General features: G+C 38.4%; 1 protein-coding gene across 4 annotated transcripts in view; it reads right to left on the bottom strand.

Moving 5' to 3' along the window:
- Nucleotides 1–16,201, bottom strand: part of HMCN1 (hemicentin 1) — a 538,929-nt gene that overhangs the window by 81,033 nt on the left and 441,695 nt on the right. For all 4 annotated transcript variants that reach the window (XM_019976773.2, XM_070768574.1, XM_070768576.1 and 1 more), the window contains 11 exons: nt 15,838–15,919; nt 14,142–14,278; nt 8,959–9,100; nt 7,573–7,717; nt 6,926–7,053; nt 6,485–6,641; nt 4,578–4,699; nt 4,227–4,391; nt 2,009–2,116; nt 1,433–1,570; nt 1,186–1,320 (listed from right to left, as the gene is read on the bottom strand). In XM_019976773.2, the coding sequence (XP_019832332.2) occupies nt 1,186–1,320; nt 1,433–1,570; nt 2,009–2,116; nt 4,227–4,391; nt 4,578–4,699; nt 6,485–6,641; nt 6,926–7,053; nt 7,573–7,717; nt 8,959–9,100; nt 14,142–14,278; nt 15,838–15,919 (1,459 nt within the window). The remainder of the gene's footprint in view (nt 1–1,185; nt 1,321–1,432; nt 1,571–2,008; nt 2,117–4,226; nt 4,392–4,577; nt 4,700–6,484; nt 6,642–6,925; nt 7,054–7,572; nt 7,718–8,958; nt 9,101–14,141; nt 14,279–15,837; nt 15,920–16,201) is intronic.

Genomic DNA, 16,201 nt, shown 5'->3' with positions numbered 1-16,201 from the left:
ATCAGGTCTTAGATCCTGGGGGTTGGGGACCCCTGGCCTAAGCACTTTACTAGTTCTTCCAGATCTAGTCTTCAGCTTTCTCTAAATCATTACCTACATACCAGCAAAAGAGAGCTTCTTAAAACCAAACAAGAGTCTTTGTTAAATCATGGACAGCCTTCAATATTGCACAGAAAAGAAAATCTCCCCCTCCTCTGGTCTTTCAGGGGTTCCGTGCACTGGCCCTGCTTAGTTTCTGATCTCCTTTCCATTCGTCAGCCTCCCCATGTTCACTGTCAGCCACGATTCTTTTCTTACCCTTCCTGCCTCGGGACCCTTACACATGCTGCCTTCTCTTCCGTGGGCACTCTGCTACCTTTACATGGCTCATCCTCACTCATCATTCAGATCTCAGCTCTAATGGTCCCCCCAGAGAAGACTGGTTTTGTTTTTCCCTTCTTCACACCATAAAAATATTATGTCTGTAATGTTCAATGTATTTCTACTTAACATCCCAATAAATGTTTATTAAAATTGTTGAAAAATACAAGGAAATTAGATTTATAACCTGCAGATAAGTAAGTGAGCTTAACTACAGTTATTCATTCACCCTAGGAAAATCACATTACAAGGAAATTCAAACCAGCCAGTGTGAACTGAGTAGCTCAGAACCCATTTCTAGGTCAGGTTTTTATCCACAAAAGCAATGCATGCAAGATATGAACATTACATCAAGAAAATGTAACTATGAAAAAAAAAACCCACTTTCTTCTTATATATTTTTTCTCATCAAGTTGGTTTACTTGCAATATGACTTACTTTTTGGTTTCAGAACTTCTGTCATTTTATAAAATTAAAAACAATTATGATTTTTAAGTGGATATTACAATCCAGTGTTTTGTAATATATACAGACTACCATTATGGAGAAAATGGTTTTAAAAATCATCTTAAATATGTGCTACAATAGAAGTACCAAATGGAGATTCACAGAAATTAAAAATATGAGATGTCTCAGTTTTCTTATACAAATAATGCCCCCAAACCACCTGAGCACTAAATTTTTTTCTTCAAAAGAGTAACAGAATAGAAATAGAATAGAAAACAAATAGAATAATGTAAACTAAGAATATGAAGGACTATGGCAGCATCATTATTTGACATAATATGAATTTTGATAGGCACTGATATAAGCATATGTACTTACCTTGGACATTCAACTTGATTTTGCCCAAGGCTGTACCAGCTGGATTCTGAGCCACACACATGTAAGTACCAGCATCCTCTCTGACAGCTCTGGAGATCTGCAAGCCGCCACGGGGAAGAACTGCATGGCTTCTACCTACATCATAGTTAGAACAGGGTGAGAAGAATTTTTACTTTTGTTAAAAAAATTATACTGACTTCTGAAAAATAAAACTGAGTTGCCATGATTGTCCTGAGAGAAACAGTACCTGAACTGATGACACTGATGCCTTCTTTTTGCCAAATGATGAAAGGACTGGGTGTCCCTGTTGCTTCACAGGGTAATAAAATGGGATTGTTTAGAATGACGTCCAGCTCACTTGGCTGAGGCTGAATGACTGGAGGCTCTGTAAGAACCAATCAACAGAAATGTTGCAAGGACTCTTGTTAGTGGCATAAATGTCTACAGTAGCCGTGAGGTTAAACCTGTCTGAATTCACACTTCCAAGATATTAGTGATTTCATTGGCCCAGGGAAAAGCACATATCAGCCATATCACGTTGCTTTTTGAATCTTGTTACTATAGCCAGTTTCCATTAGAAGAACTCCAGAGAAAAGACTAAAATCAGAAACAGATCGTGAAAATTCAACGAAAATAATTTAGAGGTTGTTCAGTGTGGTTTGTCATCTGTATGCTTTCTGTAGTCTGCTGAAGAATATCTATCAGCTTTCATTGCCCCAAAATATTACTGTGGTTTATGACCCTAGACAGGACCATTTTTGAAGAAAAAACATGACTTAAAGAGATAACAGCAATATTTTAATGAATAAGTACCCTTTCATACCTTGGACATGAAGGCTTACATGTCGATGTGCAGAACCAGCTGAATTCCTGGCAACACAAGTATATCTTCCAGCATGGCTTAGTTGAGTGTCAAGTATTTCAATTGCTCCTAAAAAGGAAAGAAGAATTTCATGCATAGGGCATTCCTCTTTTTCTGGTTTGATAAACCATGTCTCTGATTTTTGTGTTTCTGTCCCTCTCGCATGGGGGTACTTGGCTTGTATTCCCTGTGCCTACCTAGCACAGAACTTAAAAAAAAAAAAAAAACACCATTAACAACTTTATTTAGGCAAATTTTCAGACTATAAAATTCAGCCATTTAAATGTACAATTCAGTAACTCCTGGCATATTACAGACTCATGCAATTATCACAGTTTAATTTTAGATCATTTTCATTACACCAAAAAGAAATCTACCCCCATTTATAGTCCTGCCTCACTCTCAGCCCCAGTGATCACTAATTTACTTTCTGTCTCTAAATATTGACCTCTTCTGGACATTTTACCTAGATGAGATCATACCGAAATCTTTTGTGTCTGACTTCTACTGTGAGCATAGTTTTTGAGTTGCATCTGTTGTCGCATGTGTCAATATTTGTGTTCCATTTTATTGTTAAAGAGAATTCCATTGTGTAAAGTAATTCCCATTGTTTATCCACTAACCAGTTAATGGAAATTTACACTGCTTCTAATTTTTGGCTATTCAGAAGATTGCTACATGAATGCTGCTGCTGCTGCTAAGTCACTTCAGTCGTGTCCGACTCTGTGCGATCCCACAGACGGCAGCCCACCAGGCTCCCCTGTCCCTGGGATTCTCCAATGTTTGCGCATAAATCTTTGCGTGGACATATGTTTTTATTTCTCTGGGTAGATACCTAGGAGTGGAGTTGCTGGGTCATAGGGTGACTCTTTCTTTCTGAGAAAGTTCTAAACTGTTCTCTTAGCACAGTACTTTGTGGTGAAGGGTAGTTAATTTATATTTTATGATTTTACTTGCTACCCATCTATGCAGATTTCTGAGATAGCCAACATACTTTGCGATGAGAACCAAGTTCATCTTTCATTATTTTCCTTCTTTTGAAGAAATAAATTCTCTTAGCATAAGATGCACACACTCATAAAGCCCCAGGATGTTAGTTGCTACTTTTTATCCTCCTCCTCAATCCAGGATAAATTTTCAGAAACACGAATGTGAATCACCTGCATTTTCATTTAGGTGAATTATTTTTTCTCTTTAATACATAAAATTTTCAGAGCTTAAATTTTATAAATGGTGTTTACAACCACTCTCAAAAAACAGCCACATCATAACACTTGCCACCCAATCTTACTTGTTAAATTATAGAAAACTTGAAAGCAAGAACCCTGTCTTAGTTTTAGATCTTCAGAAATTTAGTGGAGTACATAGCCCATTTTAGGTATTAAATGTTTATTAAATGAATGGACATTCTGTTTGGCCAAAGAAGTGTGGTTCACTCAAAGGCAATGAGTAAAATTTTAAAACCTTGATGTTTAGTCGCAAAGTTGTGTCCAATTCTTTCGCGACCCTATGGACTGAGCTTCCCAGGTGGCTCAGGCAGTAAAGTGTCTGCAGTGCAGGAGACCTGCGTTTGATCCCTGGGTTGGGAAGATTCCCCTGGAGAAGGAAATAACCCACTCCAGTATTCTTGCCTGAAGAATTCCATGGACAGAGGAGCCTGGTGGGCTGCCGTGCATGGATTGCAAAGAATTGGACATGACCGACTGAGTGACTACCGCACACATGTACTGCAGCCCGCTAGGCTCCTCTGTCCATGGGGTTTCCCAGACAAGAATGCTGGAATGGGTTGCCATTTCCTCCTCCAGGGGATCTTCCCGACCCACGGACTGAACATGCGACTCCTGTAGCTCCTGCATTAACAGGTGGATTCTTTACCACTGAGCTACCAGGGAAACCCTTCCAAACCTTAGGTTTAGAAAATATGCACATAAAATCTAAGTGGTCATGCTGAATACATGGAGATCAGTTTTAGTTATTATTTATTATTTTGTTTTTAGGTTTTTTCCTATCCCTTTCCCTCATTCCCCTCCCAACCCTAACTGAATTTTTTCCCAAATGCCTAAGCCTAGGAATATTGATATGTTTTTTCTTTTATTTTGGTGCAACAAAAGTCCAAGTAAGGCCATCCATTAGTAACTAACCCAATCTATATCTGTGTAATCACTGAGCTGGGTCTTACCTGAGGACAGAATTCTATAGCCCTCTCCTCTGGGAAGCAGTCTTACACCATTCTTCATCCAGTGGATTGAGGGAAATGGAACTCCTGAAGCAGTGCAGGTGATCACTGTGGGGGTGTGTTTGGTTACTAGAAAGTCTGTAGGCTCATCAGCAATGGAAGGTGGAACTAAAAAACAACAACAAATAGAAAGAAAACTACATATTTCCAACCCTGACAGATTTCCAGAGCCTACTCATAAATCCTTCTCTTTCTACACTGAAAGTGAATGTTTGGTAAGTGGAAAAGGAAGCCCTTTGTGAAGAAATGATATCATTATAATAACTTTCAGTCCACATACTAAGCCAGTTCTACCTTGGACAGTGAGATCCACAGCTCTCTTGTCCTCTCCGGCATCATTGGTCACCGTGCACTCATAGGTTGCAGTGTCATCCACAGAAGGGGAAATAATTACCAGTGAACCTGAAGAAAGGAGCCTAGAAGAGATTTCAAAGCAATGAGGTGCTATATATCAGTTTTCATAAATGTTTCTAGTTGGTTCAACATGGTACCATGTTGTGAACTGAGGGAAAGAGAACTCTTCCCTCAAATGTTAAAGTGAGCATCATTTTATGTATCAGACTTTAAGTTTATATGGCAGTGGGTTAACAGGGCCTCAACCTCATCATCTGCAGGAAGCAGTGGTGTAGAATGATTGCCTTAAGAGGGAATCCTGCAGTTTCTGAATGCTGATAGCGTGACCAACCATGCTCTCCTAGGTGAAATACAGTGAAATGAGCACACTGATGATAGCCGCTGTTTACTGACCACCAGATACATTCCTGGTGCCATCTCAGATGCTTCACACAGATGATCTCTAAATGTCATAGTAACTTTGCAGCTTGGAATTTGATTATTTCCACTGACTGATAGGTAACCATAAGTCTGTCTTGCAGCTTTCCCTGCTTCACATGTCTCCTTACATGTGGTGGATACCTTGGAGATGCACAGTACATAAATCAGAGTCTAACTTGAAATAAACTCAAAACTAAAGTTATCTGAATCACTTCAAATATACAAAAGGCTGAGTAAACACACATACATTATTTAAAGTAATCTAAATAAGAATATCTATTTTCTTACCTCAAACTGTGCACTGATGGATGGGAATAATTTGATTCAATGGGAACAGATTTGACCTGCTTCTTAATTCAAGGGCATTGGCATTTTCCACATAGAGTATGCTTTCAAGTCATTAAACCCCCAATGCCAAAGGATTAAAAGGATGAGAAAGAGACGCAACAGATTTTCCACTGAAACCCTCCTAATTTATATTTTCAGATGTAACAGAATCAATTTTTATCAGGGTAGGTCTATGAAAACTTGTTTTTAGTGATATAGCAAATCTTTTGACAAGATATCTATTAACACAAGAAATGCTCATCTAAGGAATCAGAAATATGTAGTATTTTTAAGGTTAGTCTTTAAAAATATGATATAGTAAGAAGAATGGTAGTAAAGCTGGAAGAGTACAGAAAATTGGTGAAACTGCTATTCTTCCTCCTTACTGCTGCTGCTAAGTCGCTTCAGTTGTGTCCAACTCTGTGCGACCCCATAGACGGCAGCCCACCAGGCTCCCCCGTCCCTGGGATTCTCCAGGCAAGAACACTGGAGTGGGTTGCCATTTCCTTCTCCAATGCATGAAAGTGAAAAGTGAAAGTGAAGTCACTCAGTCGTGTCCGACCCTCAGCGACTCCATGGACTGACTGCAGCCTTCCAGGCTCCTCCATCCATGGGATTTTCCAGGCAAGAGTACTGGAGTAGGGTGCCATTGCCTTCTCCACTTTCTCCTTACACATGCTGCCAAATACCTACACTGTATCTGAAGGTATAAAATTTGATTTTTATTCTGCAACTAAAACTCATATTATTTTTAAAGAGTACTTTTTCTTTTATACTAAATGATGTTTTTATCCTTTGTCATTATAAAATTATGAAAGGTGCTAAAAACAGCAGCAGAATGGAAATTTAATGCTATAGAGCTCACTGACAGTCATCCACAGGGCTTATGGAAAGAGAAGTTGTACCTGTAATTCAGAAAAAATACTTTAGATTGAAAAACTAATTCAATACTAAGAAAAAAATAATATACTCTCTGCATACTAGCTAGTTCTTCGTACTTTATACATTTTCTGTCCCCATTGATAAAGCGAAAATGTTAATTCTTTGAAAAATATGTTTCTAAATAGCTGGTGGAATTTTCCAGATAAATTGCTCCTTACCTGTATGAATTCTGATTTTGATCCACATTCAGAAGATGCCCGTTTTTCCTCCAGTTGACTGACGGTTTCGGTATGCCAGTAGCCTCACAAGCCAGAGTGGTTTGAACATTTACTGTTACAGATATGTTGGTAGGACCCGGAGCAATGGATGGAGGAACTGAAACAGTCAAAAGTAAGAGAGAAAACACAGTCAGCAACAGTATGCCATTTGAAGTATCTCTGCCAAACTGAAATTAATCACAGATAACTTACTTTACAATTATGAACACAATAAGGTTCTCTGAACTCACACAGTGCTGCGATAATGCTATTCACCATGAGTCTTGATTGTTTATAATAGAGCGCTGGACCTGAAGGTCTTTGTGCTATGACCCCACTGGTTTAGGCAACCAAAGAGCATTTGACTCTGAGACCGGAAGTTGTTCCTAAAGGTATATTTACCGTGGACCTGTAAATCGATTCGCCTGCGGTCTGTCCCCGCGGCACTGGTGGCCATACACAAATATCGCCCACCGTCAGTCACTTGTGCCGACTGGATGCGAAGGAATCCATTTTCCAAGACAGAGTATCTAGAAGAAATCACACGTGAAGGTCTCTGAATATGAGTCTTTCTGATTATGCACATTTTAACTGAGAGCATTTTAAAAGACTCAGTTATCCATTTTTAGTCCTTTTCCTGCTTCAGAAACTTGTAATACCCTTGGTAGAAAAAAGGGATATTCTGAAAAGGGGTATAGCAGATGGACTTATGATCTTGGATACATTATAATTGTTACATTTTGGATGCAAGCTTTTAGGAATTAGAGTTAGGGTTTTAAAATACCGTAGTCTGATTCTCTTATTAAGATGAAGAGACTAAATTTATTTTATTTTATTTTTTTAAATTTTATTTTATTTTTAAACTTTACATAATTGTATTAGTTTTGCCAAATATCAAAATGAATCCACCACAGGTATACATGTGTTCCCCATCCTGAACCCTCCTCTAATTTTAGAATGAAAAGACTCAAATAATGCATTGGATCAAATATTTAAAAACTTACATTTCAGTCCCTACAGTATTTTTCATCCTTTTCTAGAACTGTTACCTTGCATGACTACCAGATAGAACAGCTCCATCCTTTCTCCATGTTATCCTTGGGGCTGGCACGCCTTCCGCAAAGCATTCCAATAGAGTTGACTTATTTAAGTGAATGACAAGACTCTGGGGGCCACTCTTTATGCTTGGAGGAACTGTAAAAGAGATGCATGTGGAAAATTTCATTTATATCAGTAACACAGCCTGAACTAAGACTCTGACTAGGTAATAATATAAGCTGAGATTTGAGTCTAATATATGGCTTTGCCTACAGCTAATTCAGGTTAGTATAAATAGAATTGGGGTTGAATTCCTAAAACCTTACTCAAGATTTTATTTAAAAATCTACTCAAAAATGAAGGGGCTTTAAATCCCTGATATGGTGTGTGAAGGGCTTCCCTTGTGTCTCAGCTGGTAAAGAATCCGCCTGCAATGTGGGAGACCTGGGTTCGAGCTCTGGATTGGGAAGATCCCCTGGAGAAGGGAAAGGCTACCCACTCCAATATTCTGGCCTGAAAAATTCGACAGGCTGTATAGTCCATGGGGTTGCAAAGAATCGGACGTGACTGAGCAACTTTCACTCACTCACTCATGGTGTGTGAAATCTGTCTTTCTATGGAAGAGGCTTGAAAAGATTAAAAAAAACCCAGCTCTGGTATGATACAAATTAAAGATGATATTTCTTATTTCTCTTTGGCCAAATAATGGTCAGAGAATGTTAACACTGGAACAACTTCACTTTAAATAAAGCTTAGAAAGTGGGCTGTTTAAAAAAACACATCTGTGATTAATCATGCAAGTCTCAGAGCATGTATTTTACTAATCACTGAGTTCACATGGGAATACAAAACTTGAATTTTAATTTTAGTGTTAGCAATATTAACTGCCTGGGTCATCCAACTTGTAAAATTTCATCTATTAAAACATCAGAGGGACGGTTTTTAAAAGTCAGTGTCATATTCCTGAAATTTGGCAAATTTTAGTGTTTAGATTTTATATTTGAGAAAAGTACAGTCCCATGGCAGTCTCTGTCTAGCACATATATAATCAAACCCCAACATCAATAAAAGTGACTAAATAATTGGCTACTTGTCACCCAGAGATTTAGTGTATTAACTTCTCCAGTGGCTCTGATCTGAATGATATAAAATATCAGAATATGCTGATAACAATTGGACATGTATTGTCCTCTAAGAGAAATGCATCTTTAATTATATTTTTGATGTTGAGTTAGTTTGAATATAGATATAGCACAAATGTCACATGTTGTCTATGTCAAAAGAAATAAGATAAGCACAAGAGTTTGTTTAGTATGCTCATAAAAAAGAAAAATGTTCTCTCTTTGAATGTCCTGTCTAAATTTTTAAATTGTGAAACAGCGGTTAAGCTTTCTTACCATTGACAGTGAGAATAAACTCCCTTGTAGTCTTTCCCGCAATGTTGCTGGCAACACAGGTATAATTGGCTGTATCACCTAGATCTGCATTATTAATTTGCAAATATCTCCCTCCAGAGAGGATTCTTATTCGAGGTGTTGCCTGGATTCAACAAGGAAAATTTATCATTAAAATGTCAGGAAAATGAAATAAGAATCATCAAAAGTAACCAAATAGTGAATTGTAGCATACCTGTCTCCCAGTATCTTTGTCTGCTCCCCCTACTACTATCCTGGAATCAGAAACTCTTGGGAGCTATCTCTATGACTGTAGTTAAGGCCAGAGCACAGTCAGTGTCTCTTGTTCTTCACAGTGATTCACTCAAGGATGGAAAAGTGTTTCAAGTTGGGCCCCTGAGTGCTCCTGCAGGACATTTCTGGAAGTGCTGGGATAAGGCATATTTTTACTGGAATCTGATAGTGAGGGTGACACAGGCGGGTGCAGCTGTACCACCATGTGCTGTGAATCTAAGACATACGTAGGACTGAGATAAAGGAAGGACAGAGACTACATAATTAGAGCCTTTGGATAATGCCTAAAGCTTAACTTCACCAACTATTATTGCTAATAAGTATCTTCCCCCTGCTCCCAATTAAGTTGTTCACAGTTTGAAGCCTGTTACTTAAAGCTGAAAGTTTCCTGATAATAAATTACCTTTGGTTAACTTAAAGGAAACAATTATCCTTCAACATTTTTAAAATAATAAATGATTTTAGTCTACAAATACTTGTTAAGCATTTATTTTGTGTCCAGGCATGGGACCAAAAATTATGAAACTACAGAGATCTATATTGAGATGAAATACTGAAATATAATGATATCTACTCTATTATGTCCAATTGAGGATTGTTCATAAACTTTTAAAAAAATGCCAGGTAGCAACAAAGGCTGATATTTTCCGGTTGTGCCAAAGTGGATCTACTTCAGGAAGAGTCCAAATGAGATTTTTCTACCATATGGGTTTTATCCCAGATAAACATATATTTCTAGTGAAAAAAGTTGCTTACACTAAGATGTACAGTTTAGGTCAATCTATCTTTAAAGTCCACACATTTTCTGTAGGCCTTTAATTCCTACGGGGGCCATTAGTGGTAAATTTTTATTATTTATAATGAGAACAGGTGATTTTTTCAATATACTTGGTAAATTCTACAAAACATATTTTAATATTTAAGTTCAATATGGGTATAGCAGGACTTTATGCTAATAAAAAGTTCCAAGTTGATTTTCATGTCTTTCTTCCATGAATATCAGTAAGTTCTGCTTATTTACTCAGTCTCACTGCAACTTTCTCTGGTTCTCTTCCCATTTACTGCCAGTGATTCTTCCAAATTTGATTTCTTTCCTTAGAACCTTGGAGAAGGCAATGGCACCCCACTCTAGTGCTCTTGCCTGGAAAATCCAATGGACGGAGGAGCCTGGTAGGCTGCACTCCATGGGGTCGCTAGGAGTCGGACATGACTTAGCAACTTCACTTTCACTTTTCACTTTCATGCATTGGAGAAGGAAATGGCAACCCACTCCAGTGTTCTTGCCTGGAAAGTCCCAGGGACGGGGGGTGCCTGGTGGGCTGCCATCTCTGGGGCCGCACAGAGTCGGATACGACTGAAGCGACTTAGCAGCAGAACCTTATTCTGAGCAGATGACCCTGTTTCCTACTCCACTGAGAAAATCAAAGCCAAGTGCCTGCAATTTATCCCTCTCATCTTGCATATGAATGCAACCTTCCTTCCTACATTTCCATCTCTGTGAAAAAGGTCATCCTTTCAGTCCAAGGCTAATCTCTTCATCTGTCACCAGGGTCCCATCCTTTCCCTACTCAACACACTTAGTTCTCTATCTTCAAATGCTTTTAGTAAATAAGAATATACAAATCTCTTTTGTATTTAAATAATAGTCCACAATCATTTCCACTTCCTCTTCTTTCACTCCCCCAACAACTGTAACTTGTCTTCTACTTTGAACACTTGACTGAAGATCGCTTACATCTTGAATCACATCTGTGTATTACCAAAGCCAATAAATACAGTTTACTTTGTATCTTGACATGAACTCTGTTAACTGCTCCCTCTCTATTTCTTGGCTTTCAGTGCACCAATTTCTCCAAGTGCTCCTTCTCAGTCCCACTTTTCTCCTCTTCTTCCTTTGCTCACTTTTTAATTGTCAATGTTGTCTTAGGCGTTATTCTCATTTACAGGTCTTCTCACACCACGTGCTTTCTGGTTGACCTCATACAAACCTATGGCTTCAACAACAGGCTATACTACTGAGGACCACCATATCAAAGATATTTTTGAGTAAATACAGATCTATATTTCTTTGAACTTTGTGGAATTTCCATTTGGATAATATATAGGTAATTCAAACTCAAAATATCTAAAACTGAACTCATCTCTCTTTTTTTTTTTTTTGCCATTTACTGTTGAATTCAGTCTGTCCCAGTACTGACATCACTTGGTCATATCTGAAATTAGCCTGATTTCTCCATCATTGACATTTACTCAGTCCCTGTCTGAACATCTAGTGGTCTAGAGTGAAATGCACACATAGGAGATAAGACTATGGAGGAACAGTCAGAGCATGAAGGGCTTTGTGAGCAAAGCTGGGCAACTGAACCTGAATCCTGAAATCTATGGAGAATCATCAAAGGATTTTAATCAAGGTCTACTTCAACCATACCAAGCTACCTGCAGTTCCTAAGACAAGAGCATTCCTTTTCCTATAATGACTTTGTACACACTGTCACCTATATTTGGAGTCCCCTTCTTTCTCACCTAACATTTAAACTGAACTCACCCTTTCCAAGAGGCTCCCCTGGGCTATTCTTTACCCTTCAGTCTGGGTTACTTGCTTCTTCCCACTGTTTCTCCTCTGTATATCCCTCTAAGATAAAATTTATCAGCAGTATCAATTTTCTATATCCTTGATGTACTTCTGTATATTTTCAGATAGTCTATATATTGTCACGCTGCTTATTTAACTTATACGCAGAATATATCATGAGAAACGCTGGGCTGGAAGAAGCACAAGCTGGAATCAGGATTGCCAGGAGAAATATCAATAACCTCAGATATGCAGATGACACCACCTTTATGGCAGAAAGTGAGTGAAGTGAAAGTGAAATGAAGTCACTCAGTCATGTCCGACTCTTTGCGACCCCGTGGACTGAAGCCCACCAGGCTCCTCCGTCCATGGGATTCTCCAGGCAAGGATACTGGAGTGGGTTGCCATTTCCTTCTCCAGGGGATCTTCCCAACCCAGGGATCGAACCCAGGTCTCCTGCATTGCAGGCAGACGCTTTAACCTCTGCGCCACCAGGGAAGCCCATGGCAGAAAGTGAAGAGGAACTAAAAAGCCTCTTGATGAAAGTGAAAGAGGAGAGTGAAAAGGTTGGCTTAAAGCTCAACATTCAGAAAACTAAGATCATGACACCTGGTCCCATCACTTCATGGGAAATAGATGGGGAAACAGTGGAAACAGTGGCAGACTTTATTTTTTGGGTTCCAAAATCACTGCAAATGGTGACTGCAGCCATGAAATTAAAAGACACTTACTCCTTGGAAGGAAAGTTATGGCCAACCTAGATAGCATATTCAAAAGCAGAGACATTACTTTGCCAACAAAGGTCCGTCTAGTCAAGGTTATGGTTTTTTCAGTGGTCATGTATGGATACAAGAGTTGGACTGTGAAGAAAGCTGAGCGCCGAAGAATTGATGCTTTTGAACTGTGGTGTTGGAGAAGACTCTTGAGAGTCCCTTGGACTGCAAGGAGATCCAACCAGTCCATTCTGAAGGAGATCAGCCCTGGGATTCTTTGGAAGGAATGATGCTAAAGCTGAAACTCCAGTACTTTGGCCACCTCATGGGAAGAGTTGACTCATTGGAAAAGACTGATGCTGGGAGGGATTGGGGGCAAGAGGAGAGGGGGACGACAGAGGATGAGATGGCTGGATGGCATCACTGACTCGATGGACATGAGTTTGAGTGAACTCCAGGAGTTGGTGATGGACAGGGAGACCTGGTGTGCTGTGATTCATGGGGTCGCAAAGAGTCGGACATGACTGAGTGACTGAACCGAACTGAACTGAACTGATGAGCTCCTTATGGATCACGATTATTGTTAGGAGCAATCACAATGCATAGCATTATCGCAGGCACACAATAAACAGAGAAACTGAGGCATGGGGCTGTTAAGTGATATGCATGATAATTAAACACATTAGTAACTTTCAGAATCAGTCTCTCTGTGGTTAGTGTTTGTGTAATTTGATGATGGCTAAAGTCTCTCTATCTTAGGTATTAGGGACCTAATTTCCTTTTATTTAGACTCAGTGTATCACAACTGGTTATACTAAGAGGATGAGGAAAAAGACAGATAAGGAACTACTAGGATAAGGACAATCTGAACATTCAAAGTCAAGGCTTAGAGCCAATCCTAAAAGGCTACTTAGGATCCTAGGCTGTGATACTCTATGAGAGCAGACAGGTATCACCAGAGCATGGGAGCCTCACAGAGCCAGTAACTGTGTTTCCAAAGATTTCAGTCTAGACTCCTGGTATGGGAAAGATTGAAGGTGGGAGGAAAAGGGGACGACAGAGGATGAGATGGTTGGATGGCATCACTGACTTGATGGACATGAGTTTGAGTAAGCTCCAGGAGTTGGTGATGGACAGGGAGGCCTGTTGTGCTGCAGTCTGTGGGGTCACAAAGGGTCGGACATGACTGAGTGACTGAACTGAACTGATTCACAGGTCCTTGGGGTCACTCCTGAGGTCCAAGTTTAGATCAAGGAAATTCAGTAACAGGTTTGCCCAGGGACTTGGCAAGACAAGTCAGTTCTTTTGAGACTTTGCTGGTTTCTTTTCTTTCAAGAAAAGACATGAGTGTTTCAGTCCCAGTTTAATTCACCCGCTCCAGGGGATACATACTTAGGCCAATTTACAAAGTATGTGAATCAAAATACCTGTCTTTTGACTCATAACTAGCTACTACCTACACCAGCAAAGGCTGAGAAAAGAAGGCTGACAAAAGGACTCTGTGCCTAGCCCTGCAATGCTGAATAACTAGTAACCTGATGTTGAAGGACTCTATAGCTGATTTTTTTTTTCCTCAGAATGAATCTGTGGAACTTGGCAAGACCTACCTGTAACCGTTCTCCATTTTTAAGCCAAGTGATTACAGGTGGAGGCACTGCATCCGATTTGCATTCCAGTGTCACTTGTCTGTTCCGTAACACAGTGAAATCCTGGGGCTCGCCAGTTCCAGCAATATTAGGGGGTACTGGATGGGAAAACAAATACACAAAAGGCTTTTAACAAATGAGATATAAAATGCTCTGGCTTATCTTAGGTGTTCAACAGTGTTCTTTGTGCTGTATGAAAGCAGCAGCATTAATTTAAAATGCTACTCATTCAATTTATAGTACCCTGGTAACAAATAGTGAACTTTTAAAATCGTACTCAGTACTTAAGTACCTTAAGTAACGAAATTCTTCTAAGAGCCACATGAATGATAGGATAAGTAATATAACCACAGTTTATCACCATTTAATAGGTAAAGAAACTAAGGCCCAAAGAAGGGATTTTTTTTTTTTTTTTTGTCCAGGTCTACACTTGGTAATAATTTTCTCTGGACATATTTTAAAACTTTTAAATTAGGTTCTGTCCATCATAACAAACAGAAATATATGCAGAAAGGGGGGCAAAAGAGGGGTAAGGAATTAAGAGGTATATACTACTATATATAAAATAAATAAGCTACAAGGATATAAAGTGAAGGAAACAGAGTCAATATTTCATAATAATTTTAAGTGGAGTATAATTTTAAAAAATTTTCAATCACTATGGTGTATACCTGAAACTAATATTGTAAATCAACTATACCACAATTTTAAAAGTGTATATTTTTTATGTGACTGCTGTATACACAGTTTACACGTCAGTTGGTCTAATTTGTGTGTGGGGCTGGTGGGGGCAGGAGAACACTCCTACATCACACCAGGCATACAGTTTGGATTGCTTAGTGATTTAGGCTACGAAGAGATAAAGATCTTCTGTTAAGTTCTTTAAATGTTCCTCTCTTTGAACAGTAATTTCCAGCTCTATGTCAAAGTAGGACCAGCCATAGTCTAATTGGCCCAACTTTTCTAGAAGGTAATTTGGTCTTGAATGTGTGTGTGTGTGTGTATGTACATGCATATGCATATACTTGCATATAATCAAGAAAGTGGACTTATAGAAATTTATTAAAACAAAATAATTAAAAATAGGCCAACAGACTTATACAAGAATGTCTATAATAGTGCTGCTTATTAAGTTGGTGAAAATATAGAAACAGCCAAAAATAAGGAATGTATTAAGTAAGTAATGGCATGTTCATAAAATTGGAAATCATGCAATCGCTTAAAAGTAATGTTATAAAAATATATATTTTTTTGACATGAAAACATGTTCAACATGCCACTGAGATAAAGAGTTAAATACTATATGCCACATGATCACACTTCTGTGACAATATTTATATGTAAAAAGGTCTTATTCTGTGAGATGAGATTATGAATACTTTTTATTTTCATTTTTATTCCAATTTATATTCTATGATTTAAAATAAATTTATATGAATTACTTGTGCAGGAACAGACATATAACTCAAAAATCCATTAAACTAGTCCCATGAGCACATGATCAGTCAAATATAAAAATCAAATTTGCAAAATACATATTTCCTAATATATAAACATAGTTTTATGATGTGTTGGATAGCTGCCCTATGTTCCATAAATTATGCCTTTTAATTAGGTATAAGTGTATGATGGACTGCAGGACATTTTCCAGCGTTACCATGCACTCTCACTAAATACTCTTTATCATCATCTCCTGCAGGACTGGATGCCAGACATGTGTATCTTCCTGTATCTTCCACCTATAAAATTCAAATAAGTGAATTGCACAAGGTTAAAAGACTGGTTTTGATGATGAGAATAAATATCCTTAGAACAAATGTAAAGGACTCACACAAAGCAAGATATCATTAATATAGCATGATAATTAAAATTTAATAACTGTCTTAACATTTGTATTTAGCACTCTGATACTGAGCATGGCTCAGCATCTCTGCTACATGTAAATCTATGTATTTGACATAGATTTTAAGAGGGTTTCAGGGCACCTGTTCCCAATAAAATCTTTTTTTTGTTATTAAAAA

This window comes from Bos indicus, chromosome 16 (genome assembly GCF_029378745.1).
Source record: "Bos indicus isolate NIAB-ARS_2022 breed Sahiwal x Tharparkar chromosome 16, NIAB-ARS_B.indTharparkar_mat_pri_1.0, whole genome shotgun sequence".
Taxonomy (NCBI): domain Eukaryota; kingdom Metazoa; phylum Chordata; class Mammalia; order Artiodactyla; family Bovidae; genus Bos; species Bos indicus.
The sequence above is the reverse complement of the archived record's forward strand: the minus strand, read 5'-3'. Positions and strand labels throughout refer to the sequence as shown.